This window comes from Thunnus thynnus, chromosome 8, assembly GCF_963924715.1.
Source record: "Thunnus thynnus chromosome 8, fThuThy2.1, whole genome shotgun sequence".
Lineage (NCBI taxonomy): Eukaryota > Metazoa > Chordata > Actinopteri > Scombriformes > Scombridae > Thunnus > Thunnus thynnus.
The window spans coordinates 21233366-21258499 of NC_089524.1; the positions used below are offsets into that span (position 1 = coordinate 21233366).

The following is a 25134-nucleotide window of genomic DNA, read 5'->3' on the forward strand; positions in this document are numbered from 1 at the left end:
ATACATTCATTCCTTTTTAGATTAAGCGGATAAGAATTATGTCAAGTAATATAAGCAATGAGACAGATATAGGAAGTTGGATTTTCCACTACACAAATGAAACTATATCACTTGAATGCCAGAGTTTCTTTTTACGTCTTTGAAGAAAAACAATAATTAGGATCGATAAAAGATTACTGTAACATGTCACATTTATACCACTATAAACTGAGGACCAACCTTGTCTGGACTAAGCTGGAAATCAGGCTTTAACAGGTAAAGACTCTTATCCACAGTGGCCACACAAACACAGGAACCCTTCTCTCCTCGGACGTGCAGGGTCACTGGGTCTCCTGGCATGGACTCATTAGTTGACAGAGAAACAGACACCTGCAATCCAAACAACATGAGATACACACAATGCAATATTTGATATGCATACCAAAAAAAATCACATTTCTAAAAACCTGCATGAATTTATACAACCAATTCTCTAGATCACAATATTGTACATTAAAACTTAACAATTGTCACTAACTCTCTTACTGACAATTATATTGGTTTTCAATTTGTCAAATAGTTTTTGGACTCATCAATTACTCGTTGGCTATAACATGTCAGAAAATGGTGAAACATGCCCAACACAATCTCCTAAAGACAAAAGTAACAAGACAAGATGTTGTGCTTGTTTTGTTGATTCTTACCAACAGTCCAAATCCCTTACAAGACAATGATATGAAAAAGAGAAAAGCTACAAATCCTTGTAAAACATTCGACAAGCTGGAAACAGCAAGCGTGTTTTTTCATGATAAATGACATTAACAATAATTCTTAATTGATTCATTTTCGGTTAATCTAATGATCAATTAATTTACTGATTGTTTCAGCGCTAGTTGGCTGTGTTGCCTGATGGTTCCTCTGTGGCAATTTGACTAATAAAATGACAATCTTATGTGGTTAAGTAGTAAGATGCGGTGGGAAACATCAGGACAGAGAGTGGAAAACTACAGCCTTTGAAAGAGAAGGGATGGTGAGAGTTGGCTGTAAACTTTCACACAACAAAACTATTTTTCAGCAGTGCGCAGTCACAAATTAGCCCTGTTAATCGGTTCCGCTGCCCTCCTTTCACCACTCCGTAACCTGTCATCCTCTCCTGTCACGACCCCACTCATCTGCCTGCGGCCCGCATGGCCTCTGTCTCATCATGCCCTCACAACCCCCTCCTCTGACATACAAACACACACACACACACACACAAACACACACAGGCAGAGTGTTGTAATGGCATACCAGGGAGCTGTAAATACTTCAGGGAGTTAACTCCACCTAATGCAGGCAGGAACTGGGGAGCTCTCCCAGGCCAACACAGCTGTTTGTTTACAGGCATTACACTGTGGACAGAGCTGGTGCATGGGCTCAGCTCCAAAAGGTATACACAAAGTGCACACTTTTCTCAAAGTTTTTAATAAATATTACATAATGCAGTTATTTTTATGATGACACACTTCACTAATATATATCCAACAACATCCCTTCTTGAGCAATGAACTTAGCCCCAGATATGATCAGTTTAATATCTAAATGTGTGATAAAAAAAATCTTTCTCTGGATAAATTAAGCGTTCTTTTTCCACTGTAGTGTAAAAGCATTTTGAATAACTTTGATTTGTATATCATATGTCATTACCAAGCTCTTCTGTGTGAAGTAAACCAGTGGGCAGCAGGAAGCAGTGAAGCTTTCCTCATGTTTCAAGATAATGCAAACCTGGTTCTCAAAGTCGGGCTGGATAGGGATTTGCAGACTGTCGGTGACGCCCTCGCCGTTCTCCCTCACATAGTAGACGAGCAGACGGCTGAGGGGTGCCATGCTGTGGCTAACAGGGAAACGTAGATAAGACACACAGCTGTCCATCTCGGCCTGGGGGGAGGAGCCTGCAACACATGGAGCATGACGTGAGGGCAAAGGGAGGTGACATTATCTCCATGAAGATTTAACTACGGAAAACCTCTTAAAACATGATGTTCAAATATTTTAAACTCTAGCACATGGTGCTGAGAGCAAAAACACATTAACAGGCACCTTAGAAGAACCAAAGAATATGTTTATCCAAGGATTTGTTTTCTTAACATTGTTATCCTATTAAAATCCACCGGATAAAGATGTCGTTGGAACTGTTATGACAGGAAATTGATCCATGTACTTACCAGAGGCAGAGGGAGGCAGGTGGGTGGTATGAACATTCTTGTCAAAGGTGACTGTGGCCCTTTTTCCTCGGTGTGAGGCCGTCAGGTTGGCTGGCTGTTGGCCTGAGAGCATGATGTTTCCCCTGGATGCCACCTCATAGTGCAATGTGAAGTTACAAGGACAGGTGGATTTGAGGGCCACTTCCGCCTCTTGGCCAACCTATGCACACAGAAATATATAAATACACTGTCATGATCCTATTAACAATGATACTGTAGCACTGTGATGTAAAACTTTTTTTTACATGGTTCAAAATTGGATTTGAACCTGAGGCAACAAAACAGCTAAACAAAACATCAGCGACTCCAGAGTGCTTTCCCAAGAAATTAAGCCTGATAAGAAGGCGGCACAAACCTTGAGTGGGGCGCTGGGGCTCTGGATCTGGATGTGACACCTGCTGGGAGAGTACCAGCTACTGATAGACAGGTAGCTGGGCAGGTACTGGTCTCTTACTGTCTTTCCTTCAATGGATGTGACCTTGGTCTATGCCAGGCAAAACAAAACATTCCAAGTCTTCGTAAGATTTACTTAAAATCCAAACTCAAACACATGATTCAAATCCCTTACCTATCACATCAAGTTTGATATTTTTCTCCCTGCTTATGTCACATAACACTAGGAACTACTGGCAGTACAGGCACTGACCTCTAGCCAGACATACTGGGCAGCAGTTGGGATGGAGGGGATCTCAAAGGTAGCCTGGCCATCCTTGGAAATCAGTTCACTGGTGTAGACATTGTCCTTGGGGGTCAACTCTGCCTTAACGCGCACCCTCACCCCATCAGCTAGGCTCCCATCAGGGTAGGTCACTTCAATCTAAGGAGAGTGTTAACAAAGAGAGGTGGGGTAAAGACAAATAGAACAACAGGGAGGGTCAATAATGTTTATGTTAATCAATAATGGCCTAATTTACGACATATTTAGCAACCAGTTCATTAACATTAAAGCTGGTTATGTTCTCTTTAATATGTAATAGTATTCCTTTCTCTACGATGTCAAAAGAAACTTTTTGCTGTCTTACCTTCCCTTTGTAAGGCAGACCAGGCTTGAACTGTTTGCGTGTGTCCTTGGAGTACTTTATGTCAATGAGCTGTTTATGGACGGGTGTTGAATCGTCAAATGTGGTTTGCCTGCTTCCATCTATGCTGGTCACTGACGCCCAAATGTTCACTGTGCCCCTGAAGTGATCAGCCACGTCCACGGGCATCATGTCCTTAACACACAGGCTGAAGTTTGCAGAGCCTTTGATCTGAGAACAGCAGAGGAATGATCTGGTATCGTGAACACGTAGAACATAATTCTAATGCAGAGTTGGGATCACTCATAATACTAGTTATTTATAATGTATGTATGATAATAATTGTAATTTGGGGCCTGGCAAAATAATTTCAGTCCCAACAAACAATTCAGACACAATCAATAAACAATCTTGTTTCAATACCAGCTTTCAAATCTCTACTTAGTTCATAAACAGGAGCATTAACAAACAATAAAATATAAGCAAATATACTGACCTCCATGGTTTTAATCACAGGATGACCCATCTCATGACGGTAGTAGCCCACTCCGTTCACTGTCATATTCACTGTCAACTTCCCTGTCACTGGTTTCCCAAAGGTGTACCTGTCCAACATAGATAGTTAATAGTTAATCAGAGATTAACATGGGAAGTAAAACTAAGTGTCATATAATGCAAACTGATAAAGAGATGTGTGGGAAATTGTGTGAAAGAAAAGGTTGAATTTCTGCATCCCGTCAGCACTGAGTTTATAAAAAATCTCAGTCATGAACCACTTGGATTGGATGCCTGACGAAGGTCCATGACTGAAACATTGTATCTTTAATAAACTCAGTGCTGAAAATGTGTGAGAGATTGCCATGGAAAATACATAGTAGATAACACCTATTAGATTCCTACATTCTCCGTGTAAATATAGAGCTCTACATTTACATGGCAACCAAAGTCAGAGCATCAAGAAACAATTACAAATCATGATGACTGTAATAAAACAGAGCTTCCCTGTGAATGTACTACATTTTGAAAGATAGTGAGCCAAAATACTCCTTGCCAAAGGGGTTTTCTGTTCTATTATGTTACAATGCTGAATTTGACATGACTTACCTGGCCCTGACGGTGGCCTGCTCGCATGAGTTTAGGTCACGGATGTAGCGTGGTGGATCAATAACCAACTCAAATTTGGGCATCACTGTGAGGAAGGCCACAGAATATTACTTCAGTTACAAATTCTACTTCTTTGGTGCAGGTTGTTTGCTCTCCTGCATTACCTTGTATGCTCCTTGCATAAAATACATGCATAAAATATTATACTAAAGAGTATCTTCTAAAAGATAATACAAGAGACTACTGTCTAGCTCCTCTGCTTGTCTCTGAAAATGACTTTTAGAATAGAAGTGAAATTTATTTCTGAAACATTACATGGAGTCTATCAAAGTTTGCTCTACAAAGTAAACATACAAGAACATAAACACTAAACATGGCACAATGAAATATCACTTCAAGCAATAAAAAAACACCTGGAAGAACTACAGGACAATTTTAAGGGCCTAAAATGTAAAACAGAGTAAGAAAAGTAGTAGTATAGTCTTAATAAACAATGCCGTTAACCATTGTGCAAAGAAAATCTCTTGTATGTGCAGGTCCTCACCGTATTTCTGCACTTCAAACGACTTGTTATAGGTGTGGCCCTGCACCTCCACAAAGATAAACCACTCTCCAAACACAGGCTGGTCAGACAGAGGGAAACTCATGTTTACAACCCCTGTAAGAGAGAGAGAGAGAAATCTGGTTAACACATTCAATGCCTGTGTACTTGACAGTTATTAACCATATAGACGCCTGATATGACAATTACAGTGCAGCACTGACTTCTGTTAAGTGTACCACCTATTTTGCAACCTCTAAAAATGTTCAATAGTGAATTAAACGAGCATTCTTTGAATCATACGTCAAAAATGGAGGAAAACCTTCCACTTCAGTAAAAACTATTATCTAGAGACACACTGCAATGAAATGCACATTCACAGGCTTCTATGCTGTAGAGAATATGGCTCACCACAGCAGATAGATTTTAGACTCTTCCACTGGACCATCCTGGATCCTCTTGGATCCTGAAAGATAAAATCAAGACATCAGAAATTGTTAAATCACTAAATTGCTTATTGTCAGGAGATAATGTTTATGTTATATATTGTAATTGTTGGGTTGAGTTTAACAGTCCTTGAACTGAACTTGACCCAGAGACCTGGCTCATGTCTCAGACCACTGTCAAAATACTTTTACAACTTTTCCTCAGGTGATACATTGGCTGCAGGTAAGAGAGCAGTAAAAGAAACATCTATGCACTTGTCATTAGCTATAAGTCATGCATGGGCTTCCCAGAGCTGCTTATGAAGCATGTTATTTGCCCTACAAACGTCTCAGGATCTGGGGAGAGAGACAGTAAAGGAGCAAGGTCAGCAAGTTATGGGAAAGGGAGATACACTGTGTGTGGGTGGGTGGATGGGGGGAAGAGAAGAAGGAGAAGAGAGAAGAGAAGAGAAGAGAAGAGAAGAGAAGAGAAGAGAAGAGAAGAGAAGAGAAGAGAAGAGAAGAAGCTCCTTTCATGTTGTTTATCCCTGCACTGTTCCACAGAGCACCCTGTTATCTAGGTGAGCTTCCCTGACTTCAGCTCTGTAATCTCCAACCAGGCTGGGAACTAAAATTGCCACTGTCCCCTCCCGGATGTGGCTCTGCCAACCCTGGGTGGTCCCACCAGGCTCCACTCACCAAAACATACGCTTCAATCTGCAAAATAATTGAAAAAAAGAGAAAGATGAAGTACAAGATGTAAAAACTGTAACTACAGAGGATCCTGTGCCTCTTCCCAGCGTTTCACCCCACTCCATCCTTATCCAACAATCATCCATCTGTGAAAGTGAGTACTGCCCTTTACTAGCAGCAGATCTTTATAGCTGCAAACATCAATAAACCGCCTGTCTGCACAGTTGCACAGTATATTTGGAGCCATTGCTAACATTCCAAGAGAAATGACTCTTGCTCGGCTTCTGTAAACAGGTAACTGTACATTTCTCTGCACTCGGGCAGACTAGGTTTCTCCTCTTAACTCCAACCAATTAGGGATGCAAAAGTATGTTCGTATTAAATGATATGCATGTTGTTATATTGATGAAGTAAAAGAAATAGAAACATTTGTGGACATTTATCAGCGCTGAGGAAATTAGAATTTGCACTTTTTGCAATACTGAGATAAAGGCAGCATTACAAATTTCCTATTTCCCCGAAAAATCTAACTCTGCCAGTGTTATTGTGTAATGTTTGCATTATTTTAGGTGCATGTGTTGAAGGAATTCACATCAAAATTCACATTACCTTGTCATTAACTGGCCTCAGGTCGGGTGTGACTGTGTAGACATTGATGAGCACTGAAGACAGAAAAGGAAACACAATGTTGTAAAATGCATCAGGTTTATATCCTTTCAACATGAAAACCTTCATCCATTTGAGCAATATCTAGTGGTTCTGTTACAATAAAAAAAAATCTCTGCCACATCAGGGACCAAATATGGTTTGATCAACTGATTTATTTACCTGTCTGAATTAATTTGATGGATTAAAATGCTATATCCCACTCAATATGCAGCATATAACTAATCAATATCACATAATCACATTACTTATTTCTATCTTGGTCCTTCAGTTCAAAGCCAGCATCAAAATGACAGCATCTTTTAACATATTTCCATACTACTCTAACTATAAAACCCTTAAAATAAGCCTCAATTCTCTGCATTTCTGTGCAGTGATTATCTGATTAACTACCAGGTGCACTATGAGGGAACCTTTATGTTTGGGTTTGTAGACGGGCTTGTCAGTCTGGATGAAGACAGCTGTGCCCTTGCTCTCCACGGTGACGGTGGTGTAGTTGTGGAAGATGTAGCCTCCCTCTGTGAGGTGACGGTTCCCCCACACCTTCAGATGAGCCTGGCCTCTCAGCCCAGAGGGAACCTGGTGGCATACATACACACACACACACACACACACACACACATAAACGCACACAAACACAAGAAGGATCAGGGCTCTAAGTAAATTAGGTCAATGGGGGAAGGATTGAACTGTTAACTCTAGACTGCTGTTGTGACACACAATCAGAAATTACTCCCCTAGATTCCACATTTCAAATCGTTTTTAGGGAACAAAAGCTACGGCATAACAAAAGAACTACATTTAAACACCAGAGCGGGATGCCAAGCTATAACACAGCACACTACACATGACTGTATTTCACGAGAATGAGGGTGGAGGTTACAGAGAGGGGAGAGCAAGCGGGGGAGAGAGAGAGAGAGAGAGAGAGAGAGAGAGAGAGAGACAGAGGGGAAGAATCGAGTCGTGCATACTAGATTGATCTATTCCAGCCTTCGGGGGCGGCGGACCATACATGCACGTCAACAGCTGTTGCATATTATATCGGGGCTGTTACCTTATTCCCAATGAATGAGCAGAGACAGATGTTGCATTACAAATAATGTTAGTGTTGATTTGCATGTTGCCTGAGGAATGTGCACAAACGGACAAGGGGGCTCTCACTACTGTGCAGCTGTCACCGCTAAACAGCGCCATGCATTTTAAACATCTCTGGAAAGCAGCATGCATGTGGGACACTGCTGAGGAAACAAATGCAAACACGTGCCGTCAGACTCACCTTCAGTTTGATGGTGCCTTTGTCTAAAATAGAAACAATGAGATATTTATTGTGTGTGTTATCTCAGCTCAAACAAATCTGTATCACCTGTAAAAATACTATGAATATGCAGTAGATATGAGTGCTAGTAGACTGTGACTACGTTCGCCTGGAGGTTTTCACCCTGGGTTAGCAGGAAATCCAGCTGCAACCGGTCTCCATGCCACTCTGAGGCAGAGCTAGCACCATCTATTAATGGTGCTGTCAAACAAATCACACACTGTATACACTGTGTGGCTGGTGGGATGGGCTGAACTGATGCCTCCAATCAAAGATAATGTCTATGAAAACCATAGCTGGTCAGGAGCACACAGTCAGGGCAGAGGTCAACCAGGCTCACGCTGTGTGTGTTCTGTCTGTGAGCGTGCCTGCATGCCTGCCTGCCTGCCTTCCTGTGTGATCTGAACATCCTTTGAATGAATCACACAAAGGGGGTATCTCATGGTGCGACCTGTTAGTGCAAGTTTTCTCAGCAAAAGTAGTGCGCATTGTGCCAGTGTAACCTTAGCTTCAGAATGTGTTCTCACCGAGCACTGAGCCATGGCTGTGGGCGACTGCCTGTCCCTTCACCGACAGCTGCACCTGGACGCGTGTTTCTGCTTTTGCGTTGAAGATGGTAACACTCACGCTCTCCTCTACTCCTGCTCGAAAGACGGAGGGCGCAGCGACCAAATAACCCCTGAGAGGAGAGCAGGAGATGATGCGGAGAAAGGGGGATGGAGAGAGACAGAAAGAGAGGAGGAAGAGTAATGGGGATGGAGGGATGTGGAGGGGAAAGAAGACACAGAACAAAAAGAAGACAGAGGGGATAAAAGAAGAGGTCAGAGGTCAGACAAGGAAGAGTGACAGAAGAGGAAAGGAATAAATATAAGCTGCAAATGAGCACACATGTATTGTTCAGTTTTAGGTTGCATCCTACGACTAATATCGCTTCCTATTTCTGACTTTAATTCATTGTGGCAATATGCTTTGCAACAAATCATACAGGTAACTTAAGTGTAAACTCACATTTCTCTGTTTCTCACTTCCTCCCTGACCCATACGAACACACACATGCACGTATAAATGACAAAACATGCGCACAAACAGCGACATTCCACATGGATTTGTGCAGCGAGATCAGGTTTAATTGCGCGATTACCAGGGACACGGTACCTGTCGGCCAATCAGCTTTCTGCTGCTAGTGTTTTTCTTTGGGTGGTCTGGCACCTCTGACAGAACCCTGGCGTCTGTTTTTGAAAAATAACGACTGAGATTCCACACAGTCACTCTGACATTTAATTGAGGGAAGGAGCCTGTCACTGAGGTCACGGAGCAAAGGTCATTCTTTGATGCTTATGAACGGTCTAGGAAAAAAAAAAAAAAAAAAAGACCGATTCAAGTTTTATTTGGATGAAAGAATAGATGACATCTCGCGCAGAAAGCTATCTTTCTCAGGTAACAAAGGGAGAATAAGAGGTGCTCTTGTTAGCTAAAAGTGGTAGAGTGTGGTCTGTTAGGGGTGAGTCTCCCACTGGGGTCACCTGGCAAAATGCAACCCTAACACTGTGTATGTGTGTCTACCAAAAGATGTATTGTGTTTGACCCAATCCCAGTCCACAAATCAGTTAAACCACCCACATGTGGCAGCTAATAAGATACTTGTGGGGCAAAATATGTTCTTGTTTGACCATTTTAGTCCAGATCCAGCCATTCCAGCTTTAATTCTTAAGGCAAATAGGCCTTCTCACTCCCTTAACTGAAGATCACACAAATTAGGAGTGAGCAAAGCCCCCAGCACATATCCCAATTGCATGCCTGAGAGAAGGATCAGGTGGTTGGCATTACAGCACTACAGCATTACAGCCAGAGGCAAGTGCAGTTCCTGAGAGAGAAAGTCATGAGAAAATCCCCTGGAAAATAAGGCTTGGGGAAAAGGAAGATAATACGAGGAAATTGACTCTGTGCGTTTGATCTACAGTGAGTTTAACCAGCTCTTGGATGAGCCTGGATCAGGCGGTGGAGACCGTGCTTATTTCGGTCACATGGCTTGATGTACTCAAGTTCTCATTGTTTTTGCCCAACTTTTGTCCCAAGCTGGGAGCTGTTCAGTGCCTGAGAAAGATTTGTGTTCTCTTTTGTAGGTTTTTAGTTCAACCTCGTTTTTTTCTTTTTTTTTTCTTCTTAACCTTTTGATTTTCGCCTAAAATTCACCCTTAAATGAGTTGTAATACTTTGAGAATGATTTAAGCTCTCTCTTGTAAATCAAGACTGCATTCGTCAGTAGTTTTTGTTTATGCTCTACATTGGGCTGCTCTATTCTCCCTCCCTCCCTCCCCCCTGGACACTGGAAGAAATGTTTACAACTCTTTACTATTAACACAGCTCTCAAGGTCAGGATTAAGCCCTCAAGCAACTGTCAGCCTGACTGATGGAATCTAAGAAGTCAATTTTACCTCTTTTGCATCTCGGTCTGGAGGTATAAGCTGAATAAAACAGGCATCTATTGCCAAAATCAAGAATGTATATATAATATTGTCATTATCTTAAAGAGCACGGGGAAACCTCTCAAGAAGCTGTGTAATTCATGGGCAATAAACAGCATTGCAAGCTCCCTTTCGATATACCAATTTATGTAGGCTACCTGCTTACAGGTCCAGTAACATAACAGTGAATGTCTGAAAAAAACATGAATGGCAAGGTGTTGAGATCATAATACAATGTCATTGTCTGAAATGACAATAAATCCCTTCATTTTCACACGTTATGGTAATCGGACAGAGTAATGCAGTAAATATTAGGAATTAATGGTCAAGTTTCTTGCTGCACATGACTTAATGAAAAGGCTATGTGTGCTATGACCACAGGTCACATAAACTGGGTAATGAGTGCATATTTCCTGCACATTTGAAACAGTGTGGCTGCATTAAATGTTTTGTAAATTCCCTGACTGTGGCTATCGGAAATTGATCTGGTGAGTATAAAGCACTGCACTACACTTCAAAGACAACACATGCAACATAAGCTACTTACAATCGTTCTTGTGCATAACCTCTGCTCACGTTGCAGATGAACAAAGTCCATGAAAGACTAAAGGCTGTCAAAGACAACCGCAACATTTTGGCCTCAGTAACCGAGATACTCCTGGATATCGGCTCTCCCCTCTGGAGGAGGCTGGATCTTCTAACTCTGATCAAAAGTTAAATGAAATTTTAACAGTCTGTGTCTACAGCCCTCTCAGTCTATCCATGGAGGCTGGTTTTTCGTGGTAGGTGTGCAGAGTTTCGTTCAAAACCAAAGATCAACTTTTTGTAATCATCCCACTTCGCAAAATCCAGTTCCAAGCAAATCGTAGGGTTTTTTTTTCCCCTTTTAGAGCCCAGAGTACACGGACAGTCCTCTCCCATGTGCCTTCACCCGCCCCGGTTCCGTTCTCTCATATTTCAGCATTACAAATTGTAAGCGTCCTCCCACTTCAGCGCGCAGAAATGTCACTGTAAAGTAATGTTTGACATGTAAAATCCGTGCAACTCTCGCTTCCCCGATTGTTCCTGGTGATCTCTTGGAAGTTGCTCGATCTTTTTCCGCTCCTACAGCAGCGAGTCAGGAGGCGATCGGCGTCAGGCTGCGCTTCATTCACTTCAATACCTCCTCTCACTTCTCTACTGCGAGAGCATGACTAACCCCAGTGTGAGGAACAGCACGGACCCTGCAGTTTAAATCACTATAAATTACCTGCACAGCTCACATACCTTTGACTCAGTTGACATTTCAAAAGATATACCGGCTAGGAGTACTTCGTTTTGCTTTGGGAAGCATCACAAGACTGCCACGCTGAAAAACACAACCTAAAAAAAGACAACACAATACAAACACAAACAAAAGCAGAATTGTCTAAAATGTAGTCACTGATTTTCCTACTTGTTGGAGTGCGATGATGCCCTGTGAGGATCTCTGCTGCCCTCTAGTGGTGGACGGGCTCAGATGCAGTGAGGTCTCTCGAGTTCAAATGAAAGGCCAACACATCTCATTTAAGTAACAAAATTTATTGAAATGGGTTTCTGAGGTACTGCATTTATTAGATGAAATGAACACTGCTGCACAGTTTATTTTACATGTATTCTGAAGTACTGAAAAACAAAAACATAGTATAACACTAATATAACACTTAAACAGTATCAATATAAAAAGGAATTCACATCTTTAAAGTATTTTAGGCACCAGGTACATGGCCACACATGAGTGTATGGATGAATGAGAACATACAGAACCAAGACGGGACATTTCTTTCCTGAGATGAGCCTCTCTCAGGCAGCATAGCCCGACAATGGCCCTAACACTGACCTTAAAAAACACACAAGAACATAAAACATTTCATCAGTAAAACATTCAGAATGGACAGCCAAGAAGAGTGCCCTGCCCAACTCAGGGAAAAGAAGAACCTTAAACTTCCGGTGCTTTGAAGCAATATTGTATTGAAGAGAGTAGAAAGAAGAAACCACATAGCACAACAGCTGCCCTGCTGAACAGAGATCTTTCAACAAGACTTTAAATCTCTGCCAGTTTCACTAGCCCCTTTTATACAGAAATCCTGCAATATTGCCATAAAGAAGACCCATCATTATGCCGGCTTTGCTTTCTTTTTACACTGAACCAAACAAAGCCGGCATAATGCCGCCCCTGTGTGTGATTTTAGATAGCATGCACGTTCCAGAATCAGAGGTGTAACATGTAACATTGTCAGCATCTAGCGTGTGTAGTTCCGCCGTGCCAGCTGTCCCTTTTACAAAGACATCAATTCGGCAATGTGACTACTTCTGCTGCTGGCTTAATGGTAGAACACTAAGCACACAGCACACCACTCCTGTCTTGAACAGGCTGTGTAAAAGCTGTGGCCTACTGTGGAGGAACGGGAGCAAATAGACAGCTTGTTATTTTATCATTTATTCACAACGTTTTTGTCTCAAGCACAACCGTGAATGATGCTCCCAATAGTGAGGTCTCTTTGTTTCTCTGCCACTATATTGTGATATAGTGTACAGTGCAGTTTCCCTTGTTCAGGCTCAGTGAAAGCAGTTTTGGAGAAGACCACTTGGTTTTGTTGATTAACCTCCACTCCATACGCTTGACAGAGTTGAGCTGTGAGCGATGTATCCAAGGCCAAGAGCTGAGACAGCTTGTCCAGGGGAAAGCGACAGTTTCGGCTGCTGTATCCATGGCTGTATATTAGCAGCAAATCTCTACGACATGACACCAGGTGTCGGTGCAGAGCACAGCTCTGCAGGAAGTTCAACCTTTTGGCAAATCGGAGCAGTCGTACAGGGTTTCGCTCTAGAAAAGCCCGGTTGATGGACATAGCAAGCGTGATGGCAGGACTGCTGCGAAGCCGTTCAGGAAGCTCCATGACGTGCTGCATGGCACGAGTTGAACCTGGGGGAGATGAGAAAAAAGAAAGCAAGCATAAAGAAGTTATCCTAATCATGTTGCAAGAACACCTTTCAGGTGACCAACCTTTAAAATATTTTTCAAAACCAGGAGTTTTGAATCCGCTGAGAACAGAGAGAGCAACATAAAAATAAGACTATGCTGAAGAATTCAAAATCCTTATTTCTGTGTGAAAACCATTGACTTTTTCGTCAGTTTTCTGCACCAAAAGCTAGACTAGACTTTTGCATATTTCTGTGTATTTCACGATGCTTTAACGTACATGTAAATATGTCAACACAAAAACTCTCTCAAGTACTAAATTATTAAACAAATTCACCAACCTAAGTTGTAGAGCAGACCAAGAGCCTGGAACTCCTCCTGGTTGGGATGCGGTCTTGTTTCAGATGCATAGCAGTCCAACAGCCAGCTCAGGTTCTCCTGGAGGTGTGTGTCATTGATGCGTGGGTCGTAGAGCCGCAGAGGCTCACCACAAAGACGATAAGAGGCATAGATGAGGAAACGTACTGTCCGCTCCAAAATGGCGACACAGTCTGACCCACTCACCCTCTGGATGATCATGTCCTGCTTCACACTACGCAGCCGATCAAAAACAAAGCTGTATACCTGGAAGATAGGCATAATTTCAGTTGCAGAGAGTTTTATTTTTATGCATCTATGACTGCAACTTCAGAATTACAGTGTTCTCACTCTTATACTACTAGTCTTCGATCTAGATCCTTAAATTTTGATGTCACTTCAGTCTTTCTGCAAAAGATATACAAGTACATTCTATGGCCATTAGTCACAGAAAGTTGTTGCCATTTCCTAGTCAGACTCAGTTGCTATATAGGTGATGTTTGTATGGTACCACATACTGCTTGTGCTACATATTCAAAAACATAAGCTTTCTAAAGCTGAACGATAGCACTGCATGTTCAAAAGTCAAATAATTAATTACTATATGGTCACTTTGGGCCTCCTTCGTACTCTGAGAGGATAGGTCTCTAAGAATAGGCTCCTGGACACTTATGTTATTTTGGAGGAGGCTTTCATGCTTCAAGCTGTGCCAGCTAACTGTGTGTTATAATAAAATAAAAACTTCAATGATGTTTCAAACGTTTAGAAAATGCCAAAAGTTTCTCTCTACTTTAACTCTAATTCAAAAACTGAGAGAATGGGAAATAGATAAGTAAATACTACTAACCTCAGTCCAAGGATGCAGACGAGGGGAGGCAGCAATGTCATCAATAAGGTAGCTCACAGTTTTCAGCAACACATCAGGGGGACGGAGGTCAGTGGGGTTTGTTGCGTCTTTCCCCGCTGCTGGTCTGGAATACTCCTTGACAGCACGCAGGGGGTCAACTCTGGGCCGTCGATCTCTTGCTGTGCCTGCTAACATCTCAAAGCGGTGCAGGCGGTTCTGTGACTCCCGCGCCTGCTGCTCACGAGCAGGGCACATAGACCAGCAGATCCCCTTGGGCACATTTTCCTTCCCCTGCTGCCCAGGTCTTACCTCCTCCTCGACTTCTCTCACCTGTGGTTTCTCTTGGCCTCGCCATTGCTCTTGGTTCCTCTGTCTCCACTCTCCTCCTGCTGGTGCACCCCTCCTCTGGGAGTGGGAGCTGCTTGTGGGAGACATGTTGGTTAATAGCCAAGTATGCGGTTTAGTATGAATCATATAAACACAATTCCTTTGTGCATCGACCCTTAACCAATACCTGACAACCTACAGTATATCCACTGTCATACACACGGCTCCAGTACACTGAGTCCTGCTTTGTCTGTGTATAGTTACCTTGAAATGCTTTGGATATTGTGTAACACCAAATAGATTTTTATCTGTTTCTAACTTGCTTTTAATCTCCTGTTCTTTCGTTTTTGTACAAATCAAGATGCACTGTCCTACATTTATAACATTACACTTCTTATGTATCACTTCCTATCAATTATTTATTTGCATCTTGTTCTCGCAAACGCAACGTTAAATTAATGCTAGTTTCATCGCCATTGAATAAAAGCCGAAGGTAATAAGCACAATGTTTTAGTAACGTTAACCTCGTTTGTTAACATTATTTTTGATTTGTTGATTTTTCTTCGCTGAACTCTCTAAACTACAGCAACAAAGGACACAACAGCAACATATACAAGTAAGTTAGCTTTTAATAGCTAGTAGTGATTGCTACACTACCAAGTTCATTACTAGCAGTTAGCTATTAGCTACAAACGACAGTTAGCTAGTTTCCAACAACATAACGCGCGAATGGCGTTTCTACTACCAAACAATACATAAGTTACACAAAGCAAAAAGTCAACAATACAATTTAAGATTTGGCTTTCAATGCCATTTCTGCGAAATGCTTAATTCATGTGAAATAAAATCCTGTTTGCACTCACATGCGACGAGGTGCTCTCCTGCGGTTCATTGGCTCTTCTGAGAATGCAGCTCGTCACTGTCGGTCACGTTCCGGGATCAGCCAACAGAAATGAGTCGTCTTTGTTTAAATGTTACGTCATATCCGGAATATGACGCGATGGTTTGTTTACAGTTGAAAGCAGAAACTTTTGAAGGAAATTATGCATCTTTTTTCTATTTTTATTTTTACACCCTTCAAACCATGATGTATAAAGAGAACGCTTCAAACGTGAGAAAAAGCTAGTTTTTTTCTCTTTTTTAAAAAAAATTGGACTTCACACGAATTAAAACATTTGTATAAATTCTCTCTCTCGTTTCTCTTTTCTATCATTTTATTATATACTCTAATTGGAGCTGGAGCTAGAGGAAGCCAAAGGCTTCAGTGTTGCCATCTCCCGTGTTGCTGTGCATGTGACAATAACATCTTGAATCTTGCAAACACTGCTTTAAAATGATCAGTAAGTTTATGATTCATTTCCATTATCTATCAAACATACATCTGATGTGCATTTAAAGCCTAAAACCTCTCATATATTTGTTTTTACAGAGGTAAGACTGCATTCAGCTTCAGATATTATTTTGCCATTTAACACAACATAGAAGTGGAAATCACTATTTTTGCATATTCATTTCATTGAAGTGCCAGTGTCAACTGTTTCATTTTGTTTTTTTTCTGTTTATTAATAAAAAGTTGCAGCTATACAACAGTATACCAGTTATTATGCTACATTTAAAATTTCTCTGCGACAAAATTCAGACAGTACAAATAAAAACAGACACAAATGGTACAAATAAACCCAAACCAGAGAAATTTAGGGTGGTGGGATTATCCAAAGTGCATGTACTGTGTATCCCATGCTGTGTGGTATTCTTCACTGTTTCGGGCAGTAGAGCTCCTGGGCTCTTGCAATGCCGAGCTGCTCTTCCTCTGCAGCCTGCTGGACGTGGATTGTGTGGCGGCAGACCAATGATGACAGCTCCAGCAGCTCGGAAAATGCACTTGAAAAACGGAAAACAAACGTTTGAGTACAAGTGCAACCTGGTCAAAGTCAGGCAGCATTTTTTTTTTTTAAGTGTTGCTGAATACTTGCCAGCATTCAAGTCTTCAAAATCAAATTTCTGTCTTTTTTCATTGTTGTGACAAAAAGTTATTTACCAAGCAGCCATAACATACATTGATATCCTCTGAGAAAGAGCATTATGACAAGAGAAAAATAAATCAAGCAGAGCAGACAATGTATTTTCAGCGTCTCTATAGATATGCGCCCACCCTGATAGCTGCTGACTGATGTCCTTTGAAGTAATTTTCATCTCCCTAAGGCAATCTAGAGAGGTGCTGTTGTCCTTATGATCTCCCTCTGTGCACTCCACCAGCAATGTCTCACTCTCCTTCAGGCAAGCCTCAGCTTTATCTAAAATGGACAAAAACGAGTAGATGATTATCATTAAAAGTTATCAAGTCTGACAAAACCATATGCAAACAGTCCTGATGAAGCAAATTAGGAGTTTGAGTGTTTAAGTCATTAATTCATGACTACAGTTTCTTTTTTTGTAACTTTAAAAAACATTATTCACCTAGAAATTCCCGTCTGTCTCCGTCAATGTAGAAATTCTTGACAGGCAGCTCATGTCGGGTGGTGTCAATAGCTGTGGCGAAAGATTTGTATTCCTTTGTGAAATGCTTGGCAACTTCTGCCACAGGAGTCAGTGCAGAAATCTAAAGGAAAATGATAATATTAGTAGGATTAGAATCATGCACTCACACTTTCTTACACACAAGCACACAGTACATACATTTTTTTACATTTTAAAAGCTATTTAAACAACTATTAAACCAACTATTGGCCAGGTTGTTTGAACAGACATTATTATCAATCAGCACAGATGCAAATCAGCAAGCCTCAGAGTATGTGTATGCAAAGGTATGAGAAGTGTAAATAAATAATCTCAATAACTCAATAAATGTCTGAGTTATTGTGAGTTATGATACTCCATACAGATGCACATATTAAATAAATATAATCTAAGAAACAATGATTTTAGCTATTAGGCATTTCCATGCTGGGTTCAATGTTCAGCTAAGCTGCTTGGCAAGGAGGGGACATTTACATTATGTCTTTTATTACAATATTGAGCAACTAGACTGATGAAAAACCCAGGAAATTAATGTTTTCACCTAACAATTTCAACATGTCTCTAAATTATGCAGCAGGCTCAAATAACTGCAGTGTCATTCAAAACTGCACACACACACTTAAAAAAAAAAAAAGGTCAAAACAAAAAGAACACTTCCTGACCTGCAAATCCAGCAACTCATTCACTGTCCTGTTGTTCTCCATAAGGAGGTACTGACGCTTCTTCTCATGGGCTTCACTACGCAGAGCTTCTTCTTCCTCCATCACCTGCAGTATCCTTGCCTCTGCCTCGGCCTTAAGCTTTGCAGTATTGCTCTCCATCTTAAAGTCAAACATCCAAGAGATAGAAACCAGGTCATTCAAAGACATTGAAATATAATGAGATGTTTAATTCACCACAAAACACAGTGGACTCACTAAAAACTACTTTGATAATGTTTCAGTTAACATCTTATTGTACACTGAAAGTGACAGGGTTCAGCCTCTCAGATACACTTATCTGTTAGACTGGCTCACCTTAGCCGTGAGGTAGGCCAGTAGGAATGTTTGCATCTCTATGTTCCTCTTTTCAATCTCTGGGTTTCTCTCAGGTTCCACTGCATTTTCTATCACTGTTTTATCTTAGAGAGACAGATAAGAAAATTGTTACAGGAAAGACCAATTTGTAAATAAATCCTGACATTTTAGGGGTTTAAATCAGTTTACCTTTAATGACTGAAATATCAAATTCTGGGCGAAAACAGTGTCCATCTGAGAAAGTGGATTGAAGTACACTTTTTCCCAGCAGTGATGGTTCAGTTTCACGTGACATAATTGCTGTAAGGAACATAACATTGAACATATGCAAAGGTTATTCATAGTTCTCAGTCATTGCACAGTGGGGTTTCAACTGAAGATATCAACAATTTATACAGCCTATGGTAGAATCATACACAATCCTGTAAATTCACAAGTATAAACAATATACTTAAGTCCAAGACATTTATTTTAAAGTAGTTTGGGGCATTTTGCCTTCAAAGGTGTACGGTAGAAGTAACAGTGAATAACGGGAGAAACAGAGGGAAGAACAAATAATCACAGTTTTCAGCACTAAGCCACCACAACATCCTGGAGACCTTATTTACAGTAGTTTTTGTAAGTTAACATCATCGCTGTTGGTTTACACAACAAAAGAAAACATGCTTAAAGCCTGTTGAAGTATTCCCATTATAATCTATTCACTAACATAACATAATGCACAATTACACATTCACACTAATAATCATAGACACACTTACACGTTCCAAGAGCCTGCGGGGTCATTGTGTGTCTTGGTTGATTGCCCACCTTTGGTTTGACACCACTGGTTTTAGGCGAGGAGGGCAGAGCGACAGATTCATTGTTCCGTGAGTTACTCTGTAAATTGTTACAAGAGTCTAATGAAATAAAAATGTGTGACATTGCAACTGTGATAATATACCGAACACCTGAACTGCATCTAAGAGGGAGGCAGAGGAGTAAATATTTAACTAATCATTTAAATATTTCATTACCTTTGAAAGAGATGTCTTCTCAGCAGACTGCATATATCGGGACTTGACAACAGTCCCACTTGCTAAATATTGATGGAGACATTTTAAGTTAACGATAATGACAAAGACAGAACAGTGTATTTAGCTGTATTAGGCAACAACACTAGTCTTTGAAACATATTAAGAACATGGATAGACAGAAAAGAAGTGCATTATGTTACAGAAATGGCTTAAGACGTTTCTATTCGTGTTACACTTAAATACTGATTTAAATACTGTGACTTCTCACACTGGGATATTATGATTGACACAATACAAGCTGATTTTAGGTTGGTGTGTCACTACAAGGGCATCCTTGTCGAGAATCTTTGGAAAGATAAAGTTTTTTTGTTTGTTTGTTTGTTTGTTTTAAACAAAAAAGGTGGGTGGAGGTGGAGGGGGGACACGACTTCATGGGAATTGTGAGCTAACTTAGATGAAATATATGGCACAACTAAAACTAACAAATAATTTGGTCCACAGACTTGGCATTGTGAACTTATTTGAATACTTACATTTAACACTTTTCTTTCCAGTTCCACTGTTGTTGGCTTTATTAGTGGCGTTTCCACTTTTAGTGCTGAAAACAAATGGAGAAGCTGAATAGTTAAGCCAATAATGTAGAAATGAGAGCACAAATTACAACTGATAAGCTTTACTTTGTTGAAAAAACGAGCTAAACCCGAAATATTAGTGAGCTACGCTATAAATTAACGATATAAGCTGCTGAAATTAAATTGGCCGCACATCTGCGAAATACAAGACACTCGCGTAAGGAATAACAACACGACGAGGACTAACGTTACCTTTTTGCCTCGGTTGAGGCATTTTTAAAAGTACTTGGCACTGCCGTCGTTCTTCTTCTCGACGCCATAATGTTTTGAAGCAGCCCGCCTGCAAACGGAATATGATCCTTCTTCTTCCTCTCGCACGTTTCCGGCAGGCTAGACGCTTTACGGCACATTGCTGCCTCTCGCAGGTCAGGATTAGGTTGCAGTTCGGGGGAAATAGTAATCCTGTTTTCACAGTCTTTGACTGGTTCTCAGTGGGATTAAGGAGGCTCCTCATTGTGACTGTCTGTATTCCCATACGTGATCATGTGGTGTATAACTGTGCTCTGTCCTCTTCATATAGGCTGCATTCAATAAAGCAAGGCAAAGCAAGTTTATTTGTATAGCACATTTCAACAAGGCAATTCAAAGTGCTTTACATAGAGCATAAAAGGCATCAAGACAGAATATAAAAGCAACATAAGGCAATGTAAAGACACATTTAAGTACAATTAAAAAGTGTTAAATTTGGAAATAAAAAAGAGGCTAAAATAGAATAAAACAGATAAAACAGGAGAATAAAAGTTACAGCTGAGTTTTTTACTCTGGGGACAGAAAGCAGGCCTGTCTCAGACGACCTGAGAGGTCTGTTTGGTTCATAACGTCCCAGCAGATCAGAAATGTACTTCGGCCCTAAACCATTCAGTGCTTTATAAACCAACAGCAGTATTTTGAAATCAATTCTTTGACAGACAGGAAGCCAGTGTAAAGATCTGAGAACTGGAGTGATATGATCCATTTTCTTAGTCTTAGTGAGGACTTGAGCTGAATCAGCTGCAGCTGTCTGATCGAATTCCACCATTACAGTAGTCAAGTCTATTGAAGATAAATGCATGGACAACTTTTTCCAAATCCTGCTGAGACATAAGTCCTTTAATTCTTGATATCTTCTTTAGGTGATAGTAGGCTGATTTTGTAACTGCCTTAATGTGGCTGTTGAAATTCAGGTCTGAGTCCATGACTACACCCAGATTTCTGGCTTGGTTTGTGGTTTTTAACATTATCAATTGAAGCTGAGCACTGACTATTAATTGTTCATCCTTGGCTCCAAAAACAATTACTTCAGTTTTATCTTTGTTGAATTGAAGAAAATTCTGGCACATCCAATTTTTTTACTAGATTCCATGCTAATCTACAGTGTCCTAGTCTTAGTCTGGTCATATTGACAGTGTGCCTTCTCTCATTGCCTAGATAGCAACGCTCTCTCTTTGCACTCTTTTGTCGAGAAGTAATGACGGTCCTTCTTTTCATTTTCTCACTGTTGCTGCCACACAGCTGTTTTCCTTGATGATAGATCGACATTTAAGATATCCTGATGCATAGCTACACTCAGATCAATGTCTCTCTTTAGTGCCATGTCTGCTGCCTCATTCCCTTCTACCCCAACATGGGCTGGCACCCGATGAAAACCCATCGAACCTCAGGCCTGTTCAATTTTATACAGCAGAACCAACAGCTCCACCACAAGGTCTGGCTGGGCCCCTAACTTGTTTTCTTTCTGTCATTAGGACTGAGGCTGAGTCTCCTTAGCCTGACCTCCTTTACCCACTGCAGTGCCCACATTATAGCCATTAGCTCTGTTGTATATACCAAAACCCCCTCAGACAGCCATTTAAGCTTTACGATTTCAAGGTCTGGGATGTAAAAGGCAGAGCCTGATTTTCCATTTTTGGGATCTTGGGCCCCATCTGTATAAATCTGGAGATAATGTTCCCAGTTTTTTTTTTTAGCCTTTTCTTTACCATTCCCAGATATGCAGTACTATCATGTGTTCTTATGCTTTCTTACATACTGAAGTCTATTCCTGGTGTGGGTAAAATCCATGGTGGTATAACTAACCAGTGTATTTGAGGGGCCACTCCCACCTCTCCCAATCCCAGCTTTTACCACCTCTTTTCTCATATTGAAAATGAAACACTTTTTCTTCCTTTTCCCTGCTCCCTGATCCCAAGAATTATTCAACACTACTGTTATGCTCTCCTTGATGACCCCTTAGTTTAACTATGTACTTCATTGGCAATTTTGCTTGCCAAACTGCCAGTGGTGTTTCTCCCATCTTTACAGAACATGTAGGCTCACTATGGTAGAAACAATAGGGTCTACATGTCTATGATGATTTGTGCCATTCTTCTTCTTCTTCGTACATTTGTGGTAGAGCGTATGTGAACATTGAAAGTGTATGCTGACATCTACTGTAGTTGAGTGATGGCACAAAATCAACTGGATTGTGTTTATAAATAATGTCACAAACTAACTCAGTTCATGTGACAGACAAGTCAGGTTAAAGTGCTAATTGAATGTTTTATTGTAAATAAAATCTACATCCTCCCTGATTGCCAGCTCCTGCAGGAAGTGGCCAATTGAACCACTGCAGACAGACAGAGGGGTTGTAACAATAAATAAATATGAATCTTGTCTCCAAATGGCACCACAACAGGTTTTTTTTGATACAGCAGCCCTCTGAAGGTCCATTCCTGCCTATGATTCTTGACCTGTTTTAATTGTTCAGTCCATGGACCTGGCAATTAATAATTATGCTGCAACTTGTTACATTCATAACAGTGATGTTTACACACATACTCACTTGCACTACAGTCAGGAACAGGAAAACCAAAGATATTTTTCTTATATCTCAGTTTTTTATATATTAACTACATTTCTCTCATAATGGTGAGCACCAGAGAGACAGAAGAAAAAAAAAGAAAAAAACAAACATCCTGAGAAATGACAGCACCTATGATGATTTTACTATAGTTCACTGCTTGAAGTCTTACATGTAATAGCCTACCTCGAACCTAAAGTAATCTTGTAGAGCCACTGACTAATTCATTGTCAATTTTCAAACTCAAAAAAGGAAGATGCTGACTTTGTCAAGATTTACTGATATCAGGTTTAGGCAGATGGCTGTTTTTATATTGCGATACTTGCTTACCACCCAAACTTATTAGATAAGCTCTATTTTGATTTTTCTTCTAACTCTGTGTCAATGACCCATGAAATCTACCCATACTTGAGCCCCAATTCTCACTTTTAATAACTCTTTAAACTGTTCATTATATGGGTGTTGTCTCTCTTCTTCCGCAGTGTTGCTTTCTTTCTCATACAGGTAGCGGACATAATGTGGGCGCAATAACACCTATACAATAAAGTGAATGCAAGCTTCAGTCTTATTGATGAGACTTATTCTGTTTTTTTCTTGACACTGTGACAGAGAGGTGCTGATTGATATATGATGGGCTATTACATTAAATTGTACAGATGTTCATATTATTGTGTCTACACTCTGTGGAGAACTAGTAAAAGTTATATGTTAGAGAAAGAATGCAACATCTGCTCATGGACCTTAGAGGACATAGAAAACTACAGTTGATCTGGTAACCACTAGATGGGTGTAAGGGTCTGCATTCACTATCAGGGTAAAATACATGATTGGGGGCAATCTCTTCAAGTTAAATACAATTCCAGACTGCAAACTTAAATTACATTAAAGACTATATCTTTCTGCTTTATGTTAATGGAAAAAAAAACAACTTGCATTTATAAATAATTATTACACCTCTCCTTCCTCAGGATCGAGGGGTGGATGGAGGATGAATGGTTGAAGGGCTTTGCTAACACTGAACAGGTAACCAAGCCATCACAAGGAGATGAAGTGACAAGACTATAACTTATTCACTTATACCTGCGGGCAAGATTGTTCATATCCAGTCCACCTAAGTTGCATGTCTGTTACACCCAGAGCACCCAAAGTAACCCACAGACATTGAAAGAAGATGCAAACTCAAGTCTTCTTTTTGGTGTTGTAAACATAGTACTCGTGTGCATGAACCTATTTGTGTGTGTCTTCATCCCATGTGTGTGGATATCTGCTTAAAAAGTTCTCCTACCTGCATGTACTGACTGTTTGTGCGCACAAGTCTTAAAGAACATAATGGGTGCTGATCCTACCCATCTGAGCTGGTCTTGGATGACAGTAGGACAATAGGAGGAGAGCGGGTGTGGGACTGGATGGTAAACAGTCACTTCCACAGACATGAATGGATAAACCAGAGAGTAGGAGAATATTGGTGGTTGTAAGTGGCTTTTCAAAACTTAAAAAATAGGAGAGAGCCATTATTAACATTGAAGAATTTACATTAAGATGAATCTAAAATTATCCACAAATATGACAAAGATGTCCTAATGATACGGTATCCACTAAGGATTCATTATGGAAATTTAATCTTGGCTTTATATTAAATTTTTTCTGGGGAATTTTACTCTATATCCTACATAGTGTCCCAGTGTGATATTTTAAATAGATTTTTTAAAACACTAGTTGAATTAGATTTTTATAAAGTGTGTCTGCTGGATAACATCCAGTCTTTGAAACTTGATTTATTCTGACCTTTCTGCTTTAATGAATTTTCATGATAAAGGTTGAACATTTGGGCTTGGCACTAAAATCAATCTTTCACACAAATACATGCCTGTATTTATGTGTGTGTGTGTGTGTGTGTGTGTGTCTGTGTGTGTGTGTATGGTATGTGATGTGTGATTGTGTGTGACAAGCTTGGGATGTATGTGTATATCTGTGTGCGTGTTCTACTTTATCGGTGTGTAAAGGCCGGGTCTTATCATTGCTCTCCTCTCTCTCTCTCTCTGTCTCTCTCTCTCTCTCAGTGTAATAAAGCCTCGAGGCTGGCTGCAGTGTGTCTGCATGCCGGCTGTCCATCTCTCACCACCAAGCAATGCCAGCACCAGTAGGTCCTTTGAGGTGCACAACAAGTGTCGTTGATGAATGTGATATCAGCAATATGGACTCTTGTGGGTTCA

General features: G+C 40.6%; 3 protein-coding genes across 5 annotated transcripts in view; all 3 read right to left on the reverse strand.

Moving 5' to 3' along the window:
• Window positions 1-11858, reverse strand: part of cpamd8 (C3 and PZP like alpha-2-macroglobulin domain containing 8) — a 42559-nt gene extending 30701 nt beyond the window's left edge. The window contains exons 1-16 of one of the 2 annotated variants that reach the window (XM_067597118.1): window positions 10998-11604; window positions 8513-8664; window positions 7947-7969; window positions 7084-7249; window positions 6614-6666; window positions 6011-6028; window positions 5298-5352; window positions 4890-5003; window positions 4346-4430; window positions 3738-3846; window positions 3245-3472; window positions 2869-3039; window positions 2578-2706; window positions 2184-2382; window positions 1744-1910; window positions 220-369 (exon numbers count right to left, since the gene is read on the reverse strand). In XM_067597118.1, coding sequence (XP_067453219.1) covers window positions 220-369; window positions 1744-1910; window positions 2184-2382; window positions 2578-2706; window positions 2869-3039; window positions 3245-3472; window positions 3738-3846; window positions 4346-4430; window positions 4890-5003; window positions 5298-5352; window positions 6011-6028; window positions 6614-6666; window positions 7084-7249; window positions 7947-7969; window positions 8513-8664; window positions 10998-11083 — 1905 coding nt within the window. In that variant the 5' untranslated portion in view covers window positions 11084-11604. Of the gene's footprint in view, window positions 1-219; window positions 370-1743; window positions 1911-2183; window positions 2383-2577; window positions 2707-2868; window positions 3040-3244; window positions 3473-3737; window positions 3847-4345; window positions 4431-4889; window positions 5004-5297; window positions 5353-6010; window positions 6029-6613; window positions 6667-7083; window positions 7250-7946; window positions 7970-8512; window positions 8665-10997; window positions 11605-11716 lie in introns of those variants that run through there. The other variant, XM_067597119.1, reaches the window with a different exon arrangement.
• A 131-nt stretch (window positions 11859-11989) lies between these two features.
• Window positions 11990-15895, reverse strand: sac3d1 (SAC3 domain containing 1). 2 transcript variants are annotated; one of them, XM_067597123.1, is made up of 5 exons: window positions 15786-15895; window positions 14596-15013; window positions 13956-14015; window positions 13733-13829; window positions 11990-13394 (listed from the first exon to the last, which is right to left on the reverse strand). In XM_067597123.1, exons 1-5 carry the CDS (start codon window positions 15812-15814, stop codon window positions 12928-12930), a joined length of 1071 nt encoding a protein of 356 aa, XP_067453224.1. In that variant the 5' UTR covers window positions 15815-15895; the 3' UTR covers window positions 11990-12927. The 2 variants fall into 2 exon arrangements, with proteins under 2 accessions (XP_067453224.1, XP_067453223.1); XM_067597122.1 differs by having other exon boundaries at window positions 13733-14015.
• Window positions 15896-16459: 564 nt separating this feature from the next.
• On the reverse strand, window positions 16460-20468 carry haus8 (HAUS augmin like complex subunit 8). Its single transcript, XM_067597124.1, has 10 exons — window positions 20296-20468; window positions 20005-20069; window positions 19472-19533; window positions 19217-19334; window positions 18645-18755; window positions 18456-18559; window positions 18102-18260; window positions 17380-17521; window positions 17075-17216; window positions 16460-16803 (listed from the first exon to the last, which is right to left on the reverse strand). The coding sequence occupies exons 1-10, from the start codon at window positions 20451-20453 to the stop codon at window positions 16677-16679; spliced, it is 1188 nt and encodes a 395-aa protein (XP_067453225.1). The 5' UTR covers window positions 20454-20468; the 3' UTR covers window positions 16460-16676.
• Window positions 20469-25134: the final 4666 nt, after the last annotated feature.